Source organism: Nelusetta ayraudi, unplaced genomic scaffold (assembly GCF_046127955.1).
Source record: "Nelusetta ayraudi isolate G7.1 ecotype Tasmania unplaced genomic scaffold, CSIRO-AGI_Nayr_v1 ptg000006l, whole genome shotgun sequence".
Classification (NCBI taxonomy): Eukaryota; Metazoa; Chordata; class Actinopteri; order Tetraodontiformes; family Monacanthidae; genus Nelusetta; species Nelusetta ayraudi.
Window position 1 is genome coordinate 1,977,501 of NW_027466056.1, and position 23,797 is coordinate 2,001,297.

The window sequence follows — 23,797 nt, forward strand, 5'->3', positions numbered from 1 at the left end:
TACAAACTCCCTTTTTCACAATAATGACGAGCGTGTGCAAGTTTGATTCCCCCCTCTCTTGCTCAGCGTGTGCGCGTGTGTGGTTTTTTTTTCGGTGCTGTTCTCATCACACTGGACCTTTTCTGGAAAAAAGACTTGACATGAAAATGTTTTTTTTTGGGGCTCACCTCCCTCCTCTCCCTTTTCCCCCCAGCCCCTCCCCCACCGAACGAGAGGTGAGCCGCCCGTAAGAGAGGGGAGAACCATCACGATTGTAGCCTACTTGAATTTATGATTATTGTTTTTTTTTCTTCTTTTTTTTTTTTTTTGGTGAGATAAAATGTATTTAATTTCTTCTGCTTACTGTCAACTCAAACCACCTTAATATAACACGGCGCCTTAGTTTGTATTGATAAAAGTTTGAGACAAACACAAACAAACAAACAAAAAAGAAGATCTATGCAGGACTGTAAAAACGCTCAATGCAAAAGTGCAAGTCGTGGCTTGGCTCTCTCTTCAACCTCTACTCAACTTTGTCAGCGCATCTCTGGAGCTGTTGAATGTCTGTCGATGTGGTTGTGTCACCCGAGACTCCCCACCCCTCTGCCCCGCCCCCCTCCCCTTCCCCCAGGTGTGTTCACAGAGGTCAGAGGTCTCTCAAGGTTACAGCGCTCGGTTGCAATCTTTGTAACCGAAATTCCCAAAACTTGCTTCCAGGTTGCTCCACTTAGACTGCGTTTGTGGTGCAGCTACCCAACAACCAAGTAGAAGTAATTGACCTAAAGACCGGGTGACGGGTATAATAATGCAAGGCATTGTGGGTATCTTAGCCACAACTGCACAGGTGTAACCTCCACGTTTACAGCAGTGTGTACAGCTGTGTACCATAGGAAGAACTGAAGAGGTGTTGCCAGCCCTTAAAAGTCATGAATTCTTTTGGTTGCATGTACTGCAGTTGACCACCAGAGGGAGTTAAACACGTTTGGCGACGTTTTTCAAGAGCAAGCGCTGTCGCTTTATTAGATGTGCTGGTTGGTTGGACTCCTTCACAGAATGCAGTCACCCAGCTACCCTGGGTGGCTTGGTGCTGTGTGTACAGTTGTGTACTATAGGAAGAACATACGAGGCGTTTCCGGCCATTAAAATCATTGACTTCTTGTGGTGTATGTACTGCAGTTGACCACCAGAGGGCGTTAAACACAAGAGAAACGTTGTTCTTGGCAGCCTTGTCAAGAGCAAGGATTTTTTTTTCTTCAATGTGCTGGTTGGTTTGGTGTTTAGTTTCCTCTGACTCCTCTGCCCTCTCCTGAACACACCGGTGGAGAGAGAGAACCCCTCCCACTGCTGAATACCTCCACGAACTGAACTGATCTTCCTGAGTCTCTGTCCTCTTCCATGATGCGTTGTCTGACTGGCATATTGATTGACTGACTGGCTGGCCGCACTGAGAAAGGCACCAAAGATTGTTCAGTAGCTTCCTTGTTATAGACGGGGTGCTGCTGGTCAGTGTGCGTGCGTGCGTATGTGATGTCACCCCCCCCCCTTCCCCACCCCCACCCCAAGTGTTGAGCTGTGGTTGTTCAGGATTTCATTGTGAAGTCATGTGACTGGAGCAGTGGTTAACATCTTATCAATGGTGTTTTGATTATTATTATTATTATTTTTCTGGGGAGGGTTAAACAAGATAATTTGGCATTTTGTGGTTAACCAGTTCCTTCATTTGGGCTTTTGTAGATTATTTTTGTGTGTCAGTTATGAAAATTAAACAAAACAGGTGGTTTTCATGAAGACTCCTTGTGTCTCCCTTTGCTTCAATAGCATCTCAACCTGCTGCTGCTGCTGCTCTTCAACCCCTCAAGACAACGTGATAAAAAAAAACACACAACTATTTATTTCTTGAGAATGTAGGTGGCGCCAGATTAGTTCAGTGGTTTGGTTGAAAGACAAATAAAATAAAACACCAGTACCAGAGTCGGTTACAATGAATATGCTTTATTTTCCTTTTACAAAAACAAAACAAAACAAAACAAAAAAAATGGCTGTCTAAAAATACAGGTATACAAGAAATAATGTGGAAGTATTTGCAGTTTTGAACGCCTGGTTGTCAACAGCCAGCAGGAGTCGTAACAATAAAATAAGAAGCAGTTAACTACTTGAGGATGATAAAGCTTCCAACCAACCGAAATACTTTGTTTTTTTGAACTCCAACAAGTCATGAGCCGTCAATATGATATGAAGCACAGCAAAACCAAAAAGACTTAAGCGTTAGAATTCCTCCTCCTTTGGTTGAACCAATTTCACTCCTTCACTTCTTCTTCTTCTTCTCCTTCCAACACGTCTGTCATCACATCTTTTGCCCACTGATGTTCTTATTCAGTGTCCAAGGCACTTTTCAAGAAACATGCTGTTTGAAGGAGGCGGGGCAAAGACATTGGCAGGAGACATCCAGGGTCTGATCAAGCAGACCAGGCCACCCGGCCAGTCGCTAGAAGCTGTACAGACTAAGTGCTCAGTCAAAAGGGGGTCACAACTTGGAGGAATCATCACAATCCTGCATCATCCATTCATTCTAGTAACGGTTGTTGAGGGAAAAGATGTTTTTTTTTTTTTTTAACCAACCAAGTTTTTTTTCTCTTCTTCTTCTTGAATTACCCACAATGCAACTGAAAGTGAACATTGGGCCGTGGGATTTTTTTTTGTTTTTGTTTCGTTTTACACCTTCGTCTTCAGAGCAGCACTTGGTTCATGACATGAACACAAAACACCGGAGCTTCAACCTCCAGGTTGGTTCAACTCTGACGTCACTAACTACGAGTAGTTTTCCTGGACCAGCGGTTGATTCACAGCTCGACTCTGTTTGATGGAGAGCGGTGGAGTTGAGTCAAGGTCTCCGCCAAACACCAACAAGCCCAGAGGTGAAACTACGCTGTAGTCTGTGAAGAGTTTCCTCAATAACACGGTGGTTGTTTCCTTGATACTTTAATTTGGGAAATAGAACGTAAAAAGTAAGCACGGTGATGATGAATGACGAATTTAAAAACTGGCGCCTAAGATTTCAAAGTGCTGCTCCTTGAATAGACGACGCCTTGACCACACACAGCAAACACACATTTTTGTGTGTTTGTGTGAGAAGAAATGGAAATTGAAATGGCTTCAGCAGACCCGTGATGCTAATGTGATCGGACAAACGAGACTTGGCACAAATACTGGAGTAGAGGAAGAAGACAAATGAGGAGGAGGAGGAGGAGGAGGAGGAGGAGGAAGAAGAAGAAGAAGAAAGGAAAGGTTTCAACCAGTTGTGTTCAATGTACCGATACGTTTTCTAGTCTAGTGTCCCATCAGGCTAAAGTGAGGCGTACCTTCAGTGTTTCCAGTACAATCTCACTGCTGAACTCCAGTTAGAACCAGTTTTGTCCAGTTTAAGTGCATTTTCTTCACAGTTTGGCCAGAGACTCCGTCGCGTTCCCAGCGGAGAAGTCCAGTTAAAACCCGCCGCAACATTCGTTCCTTTTTTCTTTTCTTTTCTTTTTTTTACATGTTGAGATGATGCAACCGAAGGAAGAAGAAAAAAAAAATCACACTATCATACTTACAATTTAGAGTCCCCAAAGTTAGTTCGTCTTGTGTGTGTTCATCGCGGCGGTGGGGGGGAAGGAAGGGGGCATGCAACAAAACGTCAAGGCGGCGCGGTGCTGCCAACTGGTGGCCGCATTGGAACTGGTTGAACTGGGCTCCCCACCCCCCACCCCCCCATGTTGTGAAAAAGCCAAACCTGATTTGATTCCTTAATGCAACTGATGAAGTGTGTGCACTTGTCAGCCTCTGCCTACGTCTCTCTCACTCTCTCTCTCTCTCTCTCTCTCTCTCACACACACACACTCACACACACGGTTTCATATGTATAAAAAGCACTTTGTAGCTAAGCGTACTTACTTGCTGAAAAAGCAGGGGAAATAAGTGGGCGGGGGTGTTATGATGAGAACACAACCGTTGTTTTTAAGCCCCCGTGACGCTCGTTTCACCGACACAATGACGACAAAATAACCCACAACCGCAGGCCCTCGCCCTCGCCTTCCACCCCGTCACTGGGAGTGAGTGAATTTTAGGAGCAGCGGTGGTTTTGGGTGGTGCCTGGGAGGGGGGTGTTGGGGGGTGGAGGGTGGCGGGGGTGTCGTCACTCGGCGGCGGGGGTCTGAGTGTCGTTGAAGTCGCCAGCGCAGCTGTCGGCATCGTCGTCCGACATGCCGACCGAGGCGCCGTCCAGGTTGAGGTTGCGGCGGCCCGAGCGGCCGGGGAAGCTGCCGACGGGACCACCGCGCCTGGCCGGGACCAGAGAGGAGCGGGAGAGGTCAGTTGGGTTCAGTTCAGTTCAGTTGCTTTTTTGTACTACAGTTGAAAAATATACAGCATTGAGTGTGCCAAGCATTTTCAATTTTGCTAAATTATCACTAAATGTACGAGTAGTGTTTCACTAATGGTAAAGAAATCAATCATTTTTACATTTTACTGAAGTACATTTCAGAATCTGCACTTTTACTTGAGTCAAGGAGTTGAATCAGTACATTTACTTTTATGGGAGTCATTTTTTTTCACAAGTGTCCGTACTTTTTCTCGAGTGCCAAATGTGCTTTTCACCACCTCTGCCAGAGGACGACTGGGCTCCGTGCTAAACCCCGAGCCATTCCTGCCGTGTTGGGAGTTGACTGAGGCGACCGTTACCTGAGGCGGTTCTTGAGGGAGTTGACCTCGCGGGTGAGACCCTCGCTGGCCTCAGTGGCGTCGTCCAGCTCCCTCTGCAGCTTCCTGCGGGAGGCGTTGGCCCGCGTGGCCTCCTCCTCGGCCTCCTCCAGCTGCCGCTTCAGCTGCTTCAGGCGGGAGTTGGCCTTCTCCATCTGACGGGAGGGAGTGAGAGACAGTGAGACTGAGAGAGAGGGAGTGAGTGAGGGAGTAAGAGAGTGTGAGGGAGGAGAGTGAGTGAGAGAGTGTGAGTGTTCAAAAGAGAGAGAGGGAATGAGTGAGAAAGGGGGGAGAGAGTGAGAACGAAAAGAAGAGTGAGGGTTTGAGAGAGTGAGAGGAAGTGAAAAAGTATGTGAGAGGGAATAAGAGTGTGAGAGAGAGTGAAATAGGGAGTGTGAGTGTTCAAAAGAGAGAGAATGAGTGAGAAAGGGGGGTGAGGGAGTGAGAACGAAAAGGAGAGTGAGAGGGTTTGAGAGAGAGAGGGAGTGGAAAAGTGTGTGAGTGAGAGGGAATAAGAGTGTGAAAGTGAGTGAAAGAGAGAGAGGGAGTGTGAGAGTGTTCAAGAGAGAGTGTGAGAGGTCGTGGGCGGCTGGCTGAGCGAAAAACAACCAGGCAGAAGTGTCGATGGAGGAGTGATGCTTGCCTGCTCCTTGTACTGGTCAGCGTGGCGCCGCTCGTCCTCCACCTGCATCATCACCTCCTTCAGCTTCTTCTCTGTGCGGCGCACGATCTTGTTGGCCGCCCCTCTCTCCCTGCAGGGTTCATGGTAGAGACAAGTGAAGCCTCATCATTCAGACGGCACGCTGGCAGCGGGTCACATTTCAAGGTGCAGTGTGGTATATTTGGCTTGATTTATAGATGGTAAAAGTTTATTATTTATCCAACAGGTGAACTGATGTCACTTCAGAGCATCATTTACGAGGACGAGAGCAGCAGCAGGGCGGCAGTGAGACGACAGCTGAGCAGGTAACGTAGTGGAAAGAAGTTTTCGGACACCTTAAAAAATTTCACTCAATCTTAGGTTTCCATCGTGAAATATTTGGAATCGAATCTTTCTGTGTGAGTTTCAAAAGGCTTGGCTGCATCAGAGGCACACAAACACCATCAAGACATCATTTTGTTGTTTATTGTTGATGAGGCACAACGAGAAAACTCCATTCTTCTCATTCGCTTGTGGCACTCTGGATGTGTTGCAAGAGACATCATCTTGGTCGTGATGTCATCCGGTTGTGAGCTGGATGGAACAGCACGCGTGCAGCATGTGGCTGAATGTTGGTGACTGCACTGGAATAAATTGCACTTGGAGACTGACGACTGATTCTTACAAAAGCACGTGGTGTCCAAAAACTTTTAACCTTTTTCAATTTCAATTTTGCTTGTTATATAAATGTGAAAAATAAAAAAAAAGAACATTTGTTTCTGTAAAAGCCAGTGGCCATACAACATTTTGATGGCTAAACGAGTCAGAAACTCAACACAAACCACTGAGCGTTCTGGCAAAAAACACAAAGGTTTTGTGTCTTACTTTGCTTCTTGCTCCAGCTGCTCCTCCAGCTGCAGGATTTTGGCTTCCAGGGAGGTGATGGATGCCTTGAACTTGGACTTGACGGCTCCCTCCAACTCCGCCAGCTTGGCTTTCAAGTCCTGCATTTCAAACCATAGAGTTTTAATTGCGATGGAACGCGCAGTAACTCAAAACAAAGAGCTCCAGTGAACGAAGAGCCTCGTGGCGGAGCAGAAGTTCAACAACCTCCACACAAAAAACAACACAATTTCAAAAAACTTTTCTCCACTCCAGTCTTAAAGGTCCAGTGTGTAATATTTGGAGTTTATTTTCAGAGGAAACAGCAACACCAAGTGGTTACATTTCAGATTGCAGCTTCTTTCACTCTCCCTCCCCCCTCCTGAGCTTGCCAGTGAACTACGTTAATTTCTCCGTTCAACCTAATTACAAAACGTGCTGTCACGCGCTGGATTGTCCACACCAGGCTTTCTTAGATGTTACACACTGGACCTTTACAACTAGTACATGCTCATTTCTGAGCGTACCCGCTAAGCAGTGATTCGCAGTAACACTGTTGCACTGACATGAACTCGTGTGTGCTTTTCACACCAAACAAACCTTGTTCTGTCGCTCCATCTGCTGCCGAGCGTTCTCGCTCTTCTGCGCAGCGCTTCTCTCTCCGGCCAATTCAGCGTTCAAGCCGTCAACCTGGGGAGAGATGACAGCCAAGTGGTTAAGTTGCTTGCAGAGAAGAAAATAAAGTGCAGCCAGGCACACCAAGTGAACTCGGGGCCAGTAATACCGATAGCAAGACTCATACTTTTCACTTACATTGTCATGATCATTGAAAAATGTTGTGATTTTGCTTTTGGTGACTTGATTTACATCATGTTAACACAGGACAAACATTTTAGCTCTGTAAACCTTTGAACTTACTACAATACAATACAGTGCGTACACCGACGTTGATGTCATCGCCGGCGTTGAGTGAGTTCAGGATCTTTGTTTCCTTGTTTCCGTCTTGTTTCGTTTCGTTTTTGTGTGTTATTGTGAACTAACGAGAAAATAATCTCCGAAAAATGTGAAACTTTTCACAGAATTGCGTGAAACTGAGCCTTTTAACTGTCATTAAAATAATGCAAGTTTCATGGACTAACGTGAAAATGAACACATTAAAAAAAGTGAAACTTTCAATTAATTACGCGACGCTGAGCACCGCCTCCTTTTTCCCCTGCTTTCATCACACGAGCATCGACCTGACAAGAACCCTCTCCTTGGCGCCGATACTGCCCGGCTCTGACCGTGAGCAGGTGGTTCCACTGCGAACTGAGCCACTAACCTGCGTGTTGCTCTTTCGGAGGCGGTCATTGGCCAGCTCCATGTTGCCCTGCTCCTCCTCCAGCTCCTCCTCCAGCTGAGAGATACGAGCCTCCAGCCTCCTCTTCTCCTCCAGCAGGGAGGACCTGGCAAGAAGGGGGGGCAATATACTTTGTGACTTTTTCTTTTTGGACTACTATTTACTGTCATAGTAAATAGTAAATCTGTGCATCTTTGCATAGATCAGTATTATTAATCAGCCAAACTAATGTGTTATTTCAGAAGAGAGTTCCCCTGGTTGCCCTTCCAACGACCATGGAAGACGCTGAGGTTCAGAGAGGCTGGTGAGCCTTCTTCTGGTCATTATCTCTTGGGGTCATTCTTCAGTTGAGTCCAGATTATTCCGACACAACTTTTTTCATTTTTGCAGAATCATCAACAAATCTATTGTTTCATTAATGGCAACATTTTTACTCTTTACTTCAGTGCATCCTGTGAGCCTGAGCTTGGGCAGACGCGGGTATGGAAAAAGGATGGATGGACTTGAATGTACTGAGTGTCAAAACCGACAAATGGAACCTCTAATCTGGAAGCTCAGTGTTAATTAAACAAACCACGATGCACAGAGGCTGCACTTTGTGGGAACTGCGGCGGCGGCAACACTGACTTTCCAGAGGCGTTGTTGGAGATCTCGTCGGCCAGCTCCTCCCTCTCCTGCTCAGCGTGTCGGCGGGCCCTCTCAGACGCCGCGTGGTCCTGCAACACAGGCCGAGCCGCAGGTGAGCTGCTGTCACAGACGCACGGGAGGCGGTAGGAAAAATACCTGGGGTGAAAAAATCAGAAGTGACCTCCTGCAGCTGGAGGATCTCGGCCTCGAGCGCCTTGAGCTTCTTCTCGTTCTCCTTGGACTGGCTGAAGATGTCGTCCCTGGAGGCCCGGGCCTCCTCCAGCTCCCTCTGGTAGTCCTTCATCTGGGCCTGGAGAGAGAAGGGTGGTGGGCGGGGTCACTGGTGGGCGGAGCAAGTGGCGGCTGCCGGTGGACGGCAGGCAGTAGCTGCGTCTCCATGACAGTTTTTCACAAAATAAAAGCGCATTTATCTACAATTACAACCAAGCACAACTGCGATTTGCAGGTGTTTCCATCGACTGGTGCCAAGCGCAGGAGCTGTAATTCTCGTAAAAAGAGAGAATTGAGATTTACGAGGTCACGTGACCCCGTACGTCACGTCCGCTGACGTGTAAATGCAAAAAGTGTTTCCATGACACTTTTGCGATATTCCTCTATATGAATAAGTCTGAAAAACCTCCTCATGACAGCGTCAGAACCTTTCAGCCATATTTGAGAGGTTTTTCCAAGCTCAGCTGTTTCCATCACCAGGATTTTATTGACATGTTTAGGTTTCGTGCAGGTCTAGGGGTGATGGAAACGCAGCTGCTGTCTCTGTGTGCCTACCTGCAGTTTCTTGAGCTGCTTGACGGCCTCCTCTCGGCCCTTGTTGGCCGCTTCGATCTGCCCCTCCAGCTCGCTCAGGTCCATCTCCAGCTTCTTCCTGCCGCCCACCGACAGCGCGCGCTGCTTCCGCTCGTCCTCCAGCTCCGCCTCCATCTCGCGCACCTGGTGGGAGCAGAGCGGGAAGAAAGTGTTCATATTCTGAGCTTAAGTAAAAGCACGGATGCTTGACCAGAGATCTAGCGTGAACATCGGGATCATTTTTAGCATCTTTGCTAACCTCAGTACTATAGTTCTTGTTTTCTCTAGAAACTGCAGGACAACCAAACTGTCATCAGTCGTAGTTCTGACCAGTTTACATTTTTAAAAACAATAACTAATGTTATCTCCAACATTTTTATTTTTCTGCGTACTGACAGCAGCGACTGAACAGGTTCTCTAAAGCAGCGGTTGTCAACCGGTGGAGTCTCAGGAGCCGCTTCTTTTTCCTCAGAATGAAGTCGCAACCCAAATTGCAAAACAAATATACACATTTTAAAAGGGAAACTGCCCACCAAGTTGCAAACCGATCACAACAGGTCCGGGACCCACATTTGGGTCGCAACCCACCAGTTGAGAAACGCTACTCTAAAATATGAGATCCACTTTGAAATTGAACCACACATCAGCAAAGTTCAAATGGCTCCACTTCAAACGACAACCATAATAACCAGTAAGTGAATTCCTTTGAACAGAATTTGCATCTTTAAAACACAAAAGTACCAAATGTGTTTTTCCAGTGTAAGGAGTAGAAGGTACACACACTTGTGTACAAATGTAGGGAGTAAATACTCCAGTAAAGTACAGATACCTCTACTCAAGTACATTAACACAGTATTTGTACTTGATGACCTCCCACCTCTATGTGGGAGATGCTCATTGGAAAGAAACCTCGACTCAAAATTCTGAAGCGAGCGGCCGCTACCTGCTTGACCAGCGCCCTCTTCTTCTCCTCGCCCTGCTCGTCTTTGGCCAGCAGGTCTCGGTCAAACTGCGCCTTCATGGCCTGCATGTTGACCTCCAGCCGCAGCTTGGCGTCCTCGGTGGCCTGCAGCTCGTCCTCCAGCTCCTCCAGCTGAGTCCGCATCTCCTCCACCTGCTGCTCCAGCGTCCGCTTGGACTTCTCCAGCTCGTGGACCTGTGCGAGGAGGAGGATTTGTTTGAGAAAAAAAAAAAATCTTCCTACAAAAAAGCATCCCAATTGGAAAAAGGTGCAGAGGGTGACTTACGTTCTTGCCCACGTCGTCCTTGGAGCTCATCAGATCCTCCATTTCGATGCGGAGCTGCTTGTTGAACCTCTCCAGCTCCTCCTTGGCCTCCAGGGCCTCCTCCAGCTCCCGGGCCATGGACAGAGCCTTGGTCTCCTTCTCTCTGGCCTCGGCCTCGGCGCGGTCGCGCTCCTCGCCGTAACGAGCTGAGACGGTTTTCTCCTCAGCGAGCAACTAGAACAGCAAAAAACAAATGTATGATAATAATGTGTGACCAACACGCATCCGACCGGCGATGGCAACGTCTTTGGCACCTGGTCAAACTTCTTCTGCTTCTTCTCCAGGTTGGAGACCACCTGCCTCTGGTGGTCCAGGTCCACCATCAGGTCGTCCAGCTCCTGCTGCAGGCGGTTCTTGGTCTTCTCCATCTTGTCCATGGCCAAGGTCTTCTCCTCCAGCCGCTGGCACGACAGCTCGCCGTCCTTCTGCAGCTTCCTCTTGGCCTCCTCCAGGCTCTCCATCGCCGCCACGTCCTCCTCCAACTTCTTCTTCATCTCAAACAGCTGCAGGTGGACAGAGGAAACCGAGATCAGAGTGATTTATTTGCACGTGTAAGTGTGAAATAGAACAATACCTACACATATCTCTGGTGATAGAAAGATAGGGAGAAATGTGCCAGTGAGGTCGGAAACCAAAAAGGGCAAAGACAAGAACCTCACCTTGATCCAACAGTAATTTAAACAAAGAAAGAGAAATAATTTAACTTTTTACTTTTATTTTATTGACTTTATTTTTTTTTCTTCTCTGCCTCGCGCTAGCTATGCTAATATTATTTGTATCAATAGAATCAAATCAAATGAATAACTGGGTGCACCGTCGGTCAATGCGAGAGGCTCTGACCTGCGACTGCACCGTCTGCAGCTGCTTCCCCAGGTTGCAGCGGCTCTCCTCGTCCTCCTCCTGCTGCTCCAGCAAGCTGCTCTTCTCCGCCTCCAGCTGCCGGATTTGGCCGCTCAGGTTCAGCTTCTGCCGCGTCTCCTCCTGCCGCAGCTCCTGCACGTCGCATCCAAGTTGGCCAAAGTCAGGCGCCGTGTGCGTTCATTCCACATTCTTGTGGATTTATTCCTTCATCACCGTGTCGAGTGCAACGACGGTTGATGTTGAACCTAATGGAGCTCAACATCGACGGGCACGGCGTTCCATACCTCCAGGTCTTGCAGTTTACTGCTGAGTTTGTCCACTTCTTTGGCCAGCTTCACGCCCTTCTTCTCCGACTCCTCCAGCAAGGCCGACACGTTGTCCAACTCCGTCTGCAGAGGAGGAGGGACGGAGAATCAGTCGAGACCGTGACAGCCGTCCTCGCATCTGCTCCACAGTTAAAGCAGCTACGCGTTTCCATGACAGTTTTTCACAAAGTAAAAGTGATATTTCGAAAATTTCGACAAAGTGCAATTGCGATTTGCAGGCGTTTCCATTGAATGGACTGAAGGCCATAAGCCATAATTCTTGTAAAATGTATTGCGGTGAGTCACGTGACCCCGTACGTCACGTCCGCTGACGGCTAAATGCAAAAAAACAAAAGTGTTTCCATGACACTTTTGCGAGATACCTCAACATGGATGTGTCTGAAAAACCCCCTCATCAGAACCTTTTAGCCCTATTAGAGAGGTTTTTCCTACTTCAGCTGTTTCCATCACCAGTTTTTTATTACCATATTCAGGTTTTGTGCAATTCTAGGGGTGATGGAAACACAGCTGGTGTCAGTCGTCATCTTTCCAGCAGAACAGAACTGGAGAAGCGGTGACGGCGTTCACCTGAAGCTTGTGTGAGCGTTCGGCCAGCTCCCCCTTCACTCGTTCCACCTCGGTGGCCCTGGACGTCAACTCCTGAAACTGTGTCTCCACTTTCTTCCTCTTGTACTCCGACTCCGTCTTGGCCTGCTGGAGACTCTTCACCTCGCAGACCATCTCCTTGTTGTCGTTCTCCAGGCTCTGCTTGTTCTTCTCCAGGTTGGTTTTGAACTGCGCAGGAAAAAACGTGTATTAGCTCAATCCATCGGGGTTCTACACCCGCGTCCTCCTGCACTCAGGGTGGCAGAGGACCGAAGGCTGGGTGACACCATGGAGGAGTTGCCAGTCCATCGCTGGGCCTCGTAGGAAGACAAACAACCATTCATTCGCTCTCAGACACACAAGTTAGAGTTTCCAACAACAGAGCGTAAAGCAGCAGCAGCTCGATCCTTTTCTGTTATTATCGTGTCATTACAGTTTTGGCTGAGTCTTGACTGGTCTGGATCAAAAATCCAGAGTCCGTCCAGACCGAGACCAGAAAAAAAGACTGAGGCCCTTAAAAAGTGGTGTGAGACCATGGGCCAATCTCCAGTGCGACAACACTACCACACAGAGCTCCCAGGCCCAGGATGGAACCCTGGGAGGCAACAGTGCGAACCACTGTACCACTGTGTTGCATGTATTAACTCTTTGGGCAAAGTGGTTGATAATGACAATGTACAGTGATCAAAATGACTTGCTTGAGTTTATTTGGTGCAGTTCTCTGGCCTGCTGTGTTCTCACCCTCTTGGCCTGCTCCAGCTGCTCAGACAGCTCCTCCAGCGCAGTTCCGTGTCTCTGTCTCATGTCCTGGATCTGAGCCTCGTGGTTTTTGCTCTCCTCGTCCAAGGCCTTCTTCAGCTCGGCCACCTCTTGCTCTCGTTTGCTCCTGAATTCCAGACACAAGGGTCTCATTTTCAGAGGTGGAAACATCAAAACCAACAATAGGCTGCTGACCACCCTGTGCAGATGGAGCACCTGAGCTCCTGCTGAGCAGCCGTGGTGTCCAACGTGTCCTCCAGCTCCGTCTTCAAAGCCTCCAGCTCCTCACTCAGGTCCCTCTTCAGTTTCTCCGCTTTCGACCGGGAAATCTTCTCAGATTCCAGATCCTCCTGGAGCTCGGCGAGGTGCGCCTGCAGTTCCCGGACCTGCTTCAGGGCATTGTTCTTCTGGACCGTCTCATCGTCGCTCCTGGACAGAGACACAAAGAGTTCAGTCGTTGTTTGGACTCTCAGAAGTCTTTCTTTGGGTAAAACCATGAACCGAACGGTGCGTTCTAGTACGAGCAGACTGTTGGAGCCGCTGGACCAGCAATGCCCTGCAAAAATGTATATTTATAATAGATTTGTATTCACAAAAGATTGCGGGATATAGAAGAGAGCTGCTGATATACAGGTAGTACCCGAAAAATTAGAATATCAAGTAAAAGTTGTTTTATTTTGGCAATTTAACATAAAAGATGAAAGCAACACATTTTTATTGAGCCATTCCACGCAAACTGACATCTCAAGCAGTTCCTTGTTGTAACTTTGCTGATTAAGATTTTTCAGCTCATTAAAACCACAAACCCACAAAAGCTGCAAGAACTGATCAGCAAAATCCAAAGAAATAAAACCTTGAAATATATTGATTTGCATATTATTCCTTTATATGTCAAATTCACCTTTTAAGTTGAATTGCAGAAATACAACAACCTTTTCAGGAGATTCTAATTTTCTGGGTAGTACTGTAGAAGAGAGCTGCTGATGTACATCGTTGAAGTAGCAGTCAAATGTGATGTGGAGTTAAGACACAGACTTCTTTTTATCTTGACTATCATTATTACTATTTTGAAAGGAAGATGAACGCTTTAATTTTTTATTTCCATGTTTGCTTTCCAGTCTCGCCCAAACTCTTAGCACCGGATGGCTATGCATATTCATCCAGAGGGTTCTGGATCAATGCGGCTGAGACTCGCTGTTGCAACACGCGCACTGCCAGTACGCAGGTATCGACTTTGACACGTGTGTTTGTGACTCTTTGAAGAAACTAAAGCGTTGCTATTTTTGACTCGGCATGACTGCAGTTAAAGATTTGCGTGATTGAAGGAGCGGAAGTTAACCTTGCCAGTACAGCCTGCAGCTCCTCTTCTTTTTTGCTCAGCTGCACCTTCATCTCGTCTATCTGAGCCTGAAGCTCGGCGATCTGGTCCTGCAGGTCCGTCGTCTCTGCATCCAGCTTGCGCTTGGCCTTCTCCAGTTCTTGCCGTGTTTTCTCCTCCTTCTTCAAACGCTCTATACAAGCAGAAAAAAAAAGAAAAAAACACACATCCAAATCAACCAAGGCTTTACTTCAAGTTTAAAGTAAGTCTTCTTGAAGAGCTCTTAAAAGTGGGATGTACCGCATGAGACATTTAGGAGTAATTAAATAAGCTGGTAATCGTCACTGCACAGATTTCTTATTCGTTTGTGTAAGTATATTGTGTATAGTGGGAAGTAGTATTTTATAACTATACTATTCCACACTGTCTCATCCATACCTCCAGTGAGACAGAGTCATGACAGAGGAGTGAAGCTACACTGAAAACATGAATGAAAAAACTTTATTATATTTGGCATTGAGGTCAGCTCACCCTCCAGATCAACCATCATCATCTCCTGCTTGTTCTTCAGCTTGCCGAGGTTCTTGGCTTTTTCCTCCTCCTCTGTCAGATGAGAGGTCATCTCACCAATTCTGTCCTCCAGCAGCTTTTTTTCCTGCAGGGCAAAATGAACGTTTTTTTTTTTTGAGCTGCTATAAAGAACGACAACGTAATGTGAAAGATAAATGTAATTACAAAGAAAAACATCCGCACTGGCAGGCAAAAAAATTCAATGACATTATTATGCAAAGTATTGCGATACTGAAACTGAATGGTAAAAAAAAAAAATGAAAAAAACTTATGTCATCTGAAATGAAAAATTATTTTGATTAAAAAAAATCCTCATCACTGTTTAAACACAAAAGCATCGTGAAATAGCATTTAATGCTACTAGTTTAAGTTACACATTCAAATTCAAACACAGTAAACTAGTAGCAAACCATTGTGATGTTGGACTGTGTCCTATTTCACATTTAATTTGACCACCACTATGAACTGATGATTGCAACTGAACAGTGCACACGTGCCATTCTGTACTTTACGTGTACAAAAAAATAAGCGTCTCACTTTGAGGAACTTGGAATTCTGGTCTTCCAACAGGAGAATGTCTTGCTCCATTTTCTTGATTTTGGCTTCAGCCGTCACTTTGTCCAGCTGCAGCTTCTGCCGCGTGGCCTCCTCTTCATCCAGCTGCTCCTCCAAGTCCTGCAGAGGCACCAGAGAACAAATGCACAGTTCAGCGTACACGTGGCTACCTACTGCTTTTAAGTGTGGATTCCAAATGCAGTGAAAGCTTCATGTGACAGTTTTTATGTGTCATGCAGTAGTCACAAAGAATCCCTGGATTCTCACTGGAAATGTTTGGCTTTTGGAAGACATGCAGTAGGTTTGGTGTAGAAGCAGCTACCTGGATGTGAGACTGCATCTTCTTTTTCTCATTCTGCAGACTCTGGTTTCTCTCCTCCTCTTCCTCCACTCGAGACTCCAAGTCGTGAAGGATCTCCTCCAGCTCTTGCTTCCTGGAGAGCAGGCGAACTCTCATCTCTTCGGCCTCGGCAAACAGCTCTGTCTCAGCGTGGAGCTGCTCGGCCAGAATGTTCTTCTCTTCGATGACCTGAAGACAGGCAGAGCGCAGGTCAAAACAGATCTTTGCTCTTCGCCAGCCAATGATTCTGTTACCAAGCACTGTGTTTTGTTTAAAAGGGACAACTTGACATCATGGAATCAAATCTAATAAATAATTCGATTCAAACATATTTCTTCCCACAGTGTATTCACCTGTTGCTGTTTTCTCTCCATTTCCTTGAGTTCAATCTCCACCTTAAGCTGCCTCTCCTTGACCTTCAACAGCTCCTCGTCTTTGGCCTGCATCTCCTCCTCCTGCCTGGTAACTTGCAGCAGAGGCTTCACCTGAGAGGGAAGAAAAAAACAAAACAGAACAAAAAAAAAAACCAACAGCTTTAATATATTTTCAGTTGCATCTTGGAATGGTTGTTGTTTTCAGTTTCCATGAACACAATCTAAAAGGAAAAAACAGTTCTTCTGAGATCTCATTTATAAAATGCAATTGAAAGCAGGAGATGCAACATGGCGCTGTGTGTTATCAGCATCTTGTAGGGGCAGGTGGATGGCATCCCAGTTCTCACCTTGGTGAACAGTCTCCACCACTGCCAGTGTCTCAGCTTCAGGTACGCAGCACAGTTCCTCTGAAGAACCTTGAGGGCACTGAGCTGCTGCTGCTTCTTAGCAAAGGCCCTAAGTTTAAAAAAAGGTAAGAAATGTGTTTGTATCAGTTTATAACCGACAACTGTTTATGAAAAAAATTACTCAAATCGTTCACGTCTGTGTTTTTAAAGGTCCAGTGTGTAGAATTTGGCTTGATTTATGATTTTTATATTGGTAAAACCTTAAAATATTGCCCATAAATACATTAACTAAAGTCTAAACTCGCAGTACAATTAATGTCATTTGGTTTTCCTACCCTTAGAATGGTTCTCATATATATAAGAATATACATAGAGCAATAAGGGTCTCGCTCCACTGGCATTTTTTTTTAAGGAAGCCCGCCTTACAGTGCCCTCTCTCAGGCAGGCTTTCTTAAAAAAAAAGACCTAATCACATACAGGGAGAACATGCAATTTATATTGAAATTCTTCAAAATAGCCACCTTTCATAAAAAGCATATTCAGAGTTATTTAAGGTTTTTTTTCCTTTGCTGCATAATCACATATATCTTGTTTATATATATTTGATGTCTTCAGTATCTATCTGCAGTTTAGAAAGTAGTAAAGATTAAAAAAGAATAGCATGAGAAGTTATGTCTAAACTTTTGACCGGTAGTGTGTATGCATACATACATATATACATACATACACACACACACACATATCTCCTATGCGTTCCTGCAAAGAATCTAATAATCTAAGACACTGACTTGCGTGCCAGGTATCCGCGGCACACAGACTGGAAATAGATGATGATGTCTGTGATCTTCAGATCTCTTTCTTCCTCCAGATGTGCCAGAACCCCGGTCCTGAAAAAGATCTTGCTCTGGCCGATGCGGAACAGGTTGGGGTCGAGCTCCAGGGCATGGATCTATTTCAGACACAGGTCAGGTTTTCATTCCACATTATAAACGAACCAGGTTTTAACGTAAGCCCGTTCACATTCACTGATACGGTAAGAAAAAAGAAGCACCATTCTTTCACAGGCTTGTTTTCCATCCATAAAACCCTTTGGGATTGCGCTGGGTGTTAGGATCTCATATCTGCCAGCAAAAGAAAACCAGGACAAAAGACGAGATTGGAGAGCGTCTTCCTTCAGGGTAAAGCGGCAGCTGCAAAGTGTCTCTTGTTGTTAGTCACCTCTGTCTGAACTCCTGGAAGACGATGCGGTTGGGGAAGCCCTGTCTGCAGATGCGAATCCCCTCAAGGACTCCATTGCATCTCAGCTGATCCAAGACCAGGTGAGGCTCCAGTTTGCCTGCCTGAAGAAACCAATCAGATCAATGTTAACAGCTGAAACAAACACACTTTACGTATTGATGGTCAATTTTCCGGTGTGTAAAAATTTCAGGGAAGCCTGCTGAGCGGTGCGTTTTGTATTTAGGATGCCGTCAGGCAGGCTTCCTCAAAAAATGGCGGTGCGAGATGGCAGCTAACTGGGAGCAGGAAACTTGCTGTGTGTGTATTCCTATATACTGTAAATGAGAACTGTTCTAAGGGTAGGAAAACCAAACAACTTTTATTGTACTGCGATTTATTAATGTATTTATGAGCAGTATGTTGAGCTTTTACCAATCTAAAAATGATAAATGAAGCCAATTTTTACACCATGGACCTTTAAGAGTTTCTTAGATCAGTATTACTATGTCTTTAGAAAGAATACAATTATTAAAATTATTCATCAAATATACAGGTACTACCCGAAAAATTAGACTATCAAGTAAAAGTTGTTTTATTTTGGCAATTTAACATCAAAGATGAAAGCAACACATTTCATTGAGCCATTCCACGCAAATTGACATCTCAACCAATTTCTTGTTGTAACTTTGCTGATTAAGATGTTCAGCTCATTAAAACCACAAACCCACAAATTCAGAAAATTATTATATAAAATTTGAGTTGTTTTTTTTTAAGCTGCAAGGCCTGATCAGCAAAATCCAAAGAAATAAAAACTTGAAATATATTGATTTGCATATTATTCCTTTATATATTATGTCAAATTCACCTTTTAAGTTGAACTGCACACACATTTTCAGGATATTCCAATTTTCTGGGTAGTACCTGTATGTATATATTTTTTTACTTTGAACTGCTTGATGCAAAGCTTTTAACACACACAAAAAAAAAACGATATTTACTCTTTTCTCATGGTTGGGGATGATGCAACGAACAAAGTTGGGGTTGGTGTTCCTCAGTGTGGCCATGAGCTTGGTGAGCGACTCCTTGTACAGCTGTCCGACAGTACGAAACATGCCCTTCTTGGTTTTGTAGGTGGCACCAAAAGCCGTCTCATTCATCCCTGCCACCTGGTCCAGACCCACGATACGGTCCACTAGTGGAGAGACACGCACAGCCGCTGAGTGGAGCCATTTGGCGGAAGCAAAAAAGTTGGACATTGGTGTTACGTGACGGATGGAAAATGGATGAAAGACACATTTCTGTCATTCACAAGCGAACTGAACAGCAGTCAGAGCTGCCAGTAGGCTCTGCATGTGGAGATGCTGCTTGGAGCTTAGCCTTGTAGAACAAAGAGTTTGCATTCACAGGCCCAAATAACTACTAACTGGTTTGGTATTGGATTTATGAACCTATTATCAGCTTAGCATTGGCAATAAATGAGGGACGATTCTCTGCTTTTCTGTGGCGTTTAAACACCATGGTACAAACCAGCAGCAGTTCAATGCCATGAAATGCCATGATGATCTCGGAAAAATGGGAAAACGATAAATGACATTGGACACAGTGGATGCAAAGATTTAAAAAAAAATATTACTGCATAAATGATATAAACATATCTTAGAACTCAGAGACAGACTATGCAATTTGAGACACAGAAATCCTCCTGCAATGAAAACTAGCTGTGTCGTTACGGTGCCCTGCACTCTGTGGTGATTTTCTCTCAATCGAGCCTCGGAGTATTTTCAGCAAAAATCATTTCTGTGTTTATTCTTTTGGCTTCAAATCAAACAGTGCCATTTTAGTGCTGTATGGTAGGTTTTTTTTTTTAAACAATGGAAAAAAAAAGTTCACAAGTAAATCCATTATTATGTGCAATAATTTATGATCAGTAATATCTAAAGATTCATGAAAAACACTTGGCAAGAATCTACATCTGGAATAAAGTGACTGTACGACATCCAATTGAGAGGCCTCTTCTCTGCACCAAGAAATGTCAGAACGGAGAACTGAAGCATGTGCAAACATACAGTAGTGGGAAATAAAATGTCCCTCAATCCCAATTATTGACATTAAATATTTACTGGAGAGCTTTTTTTTGTTGTTGTTGGTGTGTTTCGAAAGGTTTAGCTGCATCAGACGCAAACAAACAAAAGAGAATTGATTAGTTGTGTATTGTTGATAAGACCAAATAAGAAAACTCAATTCTTGTCCTCTTGTACTCTTGAGTGCTACTGCTGAAGCCTCCAGTTGTAAGATGGACAGAACTGTGGGTGACTGTTAGTCACTGCACTGGGAGTCTCAAGACTGGTTCTTAGTAACGCATGAGGTGTCCAAAAACTTTTTTCCCACCACTGCAAGTCGGTGCAGCACTGTGGCGATTCCATCCAAGTGGAAGAAAGGCTGGAAAAAGGTCTTTTAATTTACTTCATACAAGCTTCAAATCCTTCCTTTGCTTTTCAACTTGTCGTCTGAAACATTCATATAATGAGTTTTAAATGAGGACCTAACAGTGGCTTCACTGACCAAGCACAGGTGGCAAGGCTCGGCGCAAGGATCAAATGGCAGTGTACTAGTTCTACTGCAGGGGGTAGATGACAGTATTCTCTCTGAGGATCAAGAACTACTGCCTGGCTGAGACAACGAGCCATGCAGCTGCAAGCGAATGAGAGCCATTGTAGCCGTGACATACAACAACAGCTGGAGGATGAAGACATGTACAGCCAGATCTGGGCAAAAATATATCACACTCTCAAGACAGCAGCAGCCTGCTGGTAATGAACAGTTTTACACTGTGCAAAGCCCAAAAAGCCCATTTTGAAGTCACTGCTATTTTGGCCCAGGTCTACGACAGCACGACCCAGTCGTTCACCTGCTGGCTCATCCAGACTACTGTCATAGAATGAAGCCCTTTGAATGGTCTGAATCTCTACAACAGAGAGAGAGACAAGGAGGGGAGGCCGGAGTTAATCGGGTTAGGTGACGAACACACAGGCCTCGGGGGTGACGAGGCGGAGCGACGGCTGTTTGCGCGAGAGGCACGACTACGTTGCTCGTCAGTCGTAGAAGCAATTGAGAGGCGCACAGATCACGAATCTCGGATTGGTTTGCCGGTGGGTCTTTGCAGGGAGCAGCTTACCGTCCTTCCAAAGTTCCGCCACAAACTTGTCAGTGGACTGATGCAGGAGCGTGGCGACGTTGTCGTTCAGCGGGTCCATGTTCTTCATCAGCCACTCGTCCGCTTTGTAGTCCACCTGTGAAACCCCAGCGGTGTCAGTTCTCACGTTATTCAAACTCTTTTGTAGTTATTAAGATGGACACATCACATTTGTTCCATTACAGCACTGATAGCCACACATTAGTGGAAAAAAGTTTTCGGACCCCCTTGAAACTTTGCTCAATCCCCATTTTTGTCATTCAATTTTTGTCAGATAATTTCTGTTGTTGTTTTATTTTTGTGTTCTGCGCTGGACGGGACAGTGCACGTGCAGCATGTGGCTCAATGTTGGTGTCTGCACCAAAATAAACTGCACTTGAAGACTTAAAGGTTAAGTGTGTAATATTTGGAGATTTTAAAGAAGAAACAAACAGCGACATCAAGTGGTTACATTTTAGATTGCAGCGCTCGTTCGCTCAACCTCCCTCTCCCAAGCTTGCCAGTGAACTACGAGGCTGCGAAGACTCAACTGAATCAAATCGGGTCCTATTTCTGGAGCAGATGAGAACAAAAGTTAATGCCTGCTGCAGATTTCTTTCAATGCCAGATGGTTATTGAGTTTAAATCTCCAAACGGTGTAAAATGTCAGCTTACATAAACCTTGGGAAATGTGTTAATCAGCAAATCTCTGCAGCACTTCACGGAGTGTCATTGCGTAACGTTAGCAACATCGTCCAAGTCCACATTCATGCAGCGTGATGTTATACGCCAGACGGTTTTCCCCCCCAAAGTTCCAACCACAGGGGATTTTCCCGCCACTGTGAAAAGCAGCTACAGCGCACTTGGAAAGCCAAGACTGTTAACAGCCAGATGTACTTGTCAGCTTGTTTTTTTCTTCTATGTGAGACTGATATGAGCTCCTGTTAGGTGTGATTTTTAAGCGATGAAACTGAAGTACCTTGCCAGCATAATGAATGATGCAGAAGTCGGCTTTATCTTTGAGCTGTCGGGGTTTCTGGAACTTGGTGTGAGTTCCCTGCTCCTGGATCAGCTTATCAACGAAGGTCTTGTCTGTGGCTTTAGGGAACCAGCACTCTTCGTCCAGCAGCGCAAACACTCCTGGTGAGTTTGCCTGAAACAACAAGACGGAGAAGCTTGAGCGCCAAAAAGAACATTCATTTCAGAATTCCTATGACTTGGAATTTGACAGTTTCATTAATTTTGTATCATTTTCTGGCCTGGACGTACCGGCCTCTCGATGAGGTCGATGCAGGGCTGCAGGTCCAGGCCAAAGTCGATGAAGCTCCACTCGATGCCCTCCCTCTGGTACTCCTCCTGCTCCAGGATGAACATGGTGTGGTTGAAGAGCTGCTGCAGCTTCTCGTTGGTGTAGTTGATGCACATCTGCTCGAAGGAGTTCAGCTGTCGTGGTGGAGGACAAGAGCACAAAGTGAATTTTAAGAAACCAGAAACCACCAACGCAGGCAGTCAGCAGCGAAAACAAATGACAACCGCTGAATTGGACAAAAAAAAATCTCAAAAGGAAAACGTTCAAAAATGATTTCATTCAGACCTGGAATATTTCAAAACCAGCAATGTCCAAGATACCAATGAAGGAGGCACCCTGCCGTTTGGTTCGGTCTAGAGCTTTATTGATGCGGTGGACAAGCCAGCGGAATAGACGTTCATATGTGGCTTTCGCCAAGGCCTCGACAGCAAAATCAGCCTGAAGGACAAATAGAATTGAGCAGGAGAGAAATAGTTAATAAAGGGAAGATAAGAGATTTGACAACATATAAACAAAATATAAATAAGCATGAAGAGGATAAAAAGTCACTTATTAATAAACATGTTAAACAACAGAACGCAGAAAACGCAGAAAAGTATAATTACTGAAGCTGACTGGCACAGTAAACATAAACCATCCGAGCTGCGATTATGTGATTAGATTTATATATTTGTATAACGTCAAATCACTCAAACAAAACTATAATTTCATTTTTATTTCAGCCCACTTCCTAACTAGCATGACGTGTCACTTCAGGGAGAATCCCTGAAAGAAAGAGAGATCTTTGCCGTGGGTCAGGGAGGAGAGGTCTGCTCTCTGACCTGCTCTTTGGTCTGTGCTTTCTGGACGTAGTCTCTGCCCACTTTGATCCTCGGGGACAAGATGGCTCTGGTGAACTCCATGACGTTCATGCCAAGCAGGTGACAGAGCTTCTGCGCAGCTGAGAAACACAAAAGGAAAGAACGAAAAAAATAAATGACATTCTAAAAATGTTCTAGAAAATTCTAGAAAATGATCTTTTCAAGACTAAAATAAAACGGAAGGGGGGTCTTTTCATAAAAAAGACGGACCTTCTCAGCTAGGTATGAAAAATGCTTTTTTCTAATGCATGTCACTGGTATGGCTTCTGCCATGCTGGATGAATAAATCAAATGTTGTGTTGAATGTCCTGTCCTGTAACTGAGGGCTTGTTGATTGGCTGTGTTTCTATTTTCCAACAAACTGCACTGTAGCTTTTCCCTACAACACAATGCAGCACTGCTGCTGGTGTAAACCTCATCATCCACTTGGAAAAATTGCCAATTTTTTTTTTTTTTAGATTTAGAATTATCTTTAGTTACAGCTCCTATTTTCAACTTCTATTGAATAGATTGTTTAAATAAATATTGGTAAAAAAAAATCTGTTGGGCAACATTATTAATGCAACAATGATTAAGACACAGGCTGAGCTTATCAGAGAGAAAAGGTGCATCTAATACAGACAGAGAGATTGAATTATTGTTAAAACACCTGCTTCCTGACATCTGCTCATCTCATGTGGAAATATAGAGCCATCCCACATAACCCACAGGAGTCATTTGTCTCCCCATACTAACTCTGCATACCAAATAAGCTTATTTGTTATTGGAAGGACTAGAAATTTCCAATCCTCTGTTAGGATAAATCTTCACAACAGGATGAGGAAGGAAGGCCAGAAATAGATAAATCAAATGAAAAACGATCTGGTTTTGTTTTGTTTGGAGTTGCAGAGTATCAGCAGGGCAGGCAGG

General features: G+C 45.1%; 2 protein-coding genes across 5 annotated transcripts in view; one reads left to right on the forward strand and one right to left on the reverse strand.

Annotated features, from left to right (window-relative positions):
* The window catches only part of ubn2a (ubinuclein 2a), a 21,677-nt gene extending 19,910 nt beyond the window's left edge, over window positions 1-1,767 (forward strand). For both annotated transcript variants that reach the window (XM_076014358.1, XM_076014350.1), the window contains exon 17: window positions 1-1,767. This exon is cut by the window's left edge and continues 972 nt beyond it. The gene's annotated coding sequence lies outside the window, so the exon portion shown is untranslated.
* A 1,960-nt stretch (window positions 1,768-3,727) lies between these two features.
* Window positions 3,728-23,797, reverse strand: part of myh10 (myosin, heavy chain 10, non-muscle) — a 46,258-nt gene continuing 26,188 nt past the window's right edge. For 2 of the 3 annotated variants that reach the window (XM_076014331.1, XM_076014321.1), the window contains exons 13-44: window positions 22,850-22,968; window positions 22,314-22,466; window positions 21,989-22,162; window positions 21,699-21,872; window positions 20,723-20,837; window positions 18,546-18,763; window positions 17,548-17,669; window positions 17,381-17,450; window positions 17,118-17,278; window positions 16,330-16,438; window positions 15,962-16,093; window positions 15,591-15,797; window positions 15,251-15,388; window positions 14,675-14,798; window positions 14,165-14,336; window positions 13,042-13,254; window positions 12,808-12,952; window positions 12,049-12,255; window positions 11,440-11,544; window positions 11,135-11,287; window positions 10,549-10,797; window positions 10,256-10,468; window positions 9,952-10,164; window positions 8,991-9,152; window positions 8,386-8,514; window positions 8,205-8,293; window positions 7,560-7,683; window positions 6,839-6,928; window positions 6,242-6,360; window positions 5,360-5,468; window positions 4,699-4,871; window positions 3,728-4,298 (exon numbers count right to left, since the gene is read on the reverse strand). In XM_076014331.1, the coding sequence (XP_075870446.1) occupies window positions 4,154-4,298; window positions 4,699-4,871; window positions 5,360-5,468; window positions 6,242-6,360; window positions 6,839-6,928; window positions 7,560-7,683; window positions 8,205-8,293; window positions 8,386-8,514; window positions 8,991-9,152; window positions 9,952-10,164; window positions 10,256-10,468; window positions 10,549-10,797; window positions 11,135-11,287; window positions 11,440-11,544; window positions 12,049-12,255; window positions 12,808-12,952; window positions 13,042-13,254; window positions 14,165-14,336; window positions 14,675-14,798; window positions 15,251-15,388; window positions 15,591-15,797; window positions 15,962-16,093; window positions 16,330-16,438; window positions 17,118-17,278; window positions 17,381-17,450; window positions 17,548-17,669; window positions 18,546-18,763; window positions 20,723-20,837; window positions 21,699-21,872; window positions 21,989-22,162; window positions 22,314-22,466; window positions 22,850-22,968 (4,826 nt within the window). In that variant the 3' untranslated portion in view covers window positions 3,728-4,153. The remainder of the gene's footprint in view (window positions 4,299-4,698; window positions 4,872-5,359; window positions 5,469-6,241; window positions 6,361-6,838; window positions 6,929-7,559; window positions 7,684-8,204; window positions 8,294-8,385; window positions 8,515-8,990; window positions 9,153-9,951; window positions 10,165-10,255; window positions 10,469-10,548; window positions 10,798-11,134; window positions 11,288-11,439; window positions 11,545-12,048; window positions 12,256-12,807; window positions 12,953-13,041; window positions 13,255-14,164; window positions 14,337-14,674; window positions 14,799-15,250; window positions 15,389-15,590; window positions 15,798-15,961; window positions 16,094-16,329; window positions 16,439-17,117; window positions 17,279-17,380; window positions 17,451-17,547; window positions 17,670-18,545; window positions 18,764-20,722; window positions 20,838-21,698; window positions 21,873-21,988; window positions 22,163-22,313; window positions 22,467-22,849; window positions 22,969-23,797) is intronic. The other variant, XM_076014340.1, reaches the window with a different exon arrangement.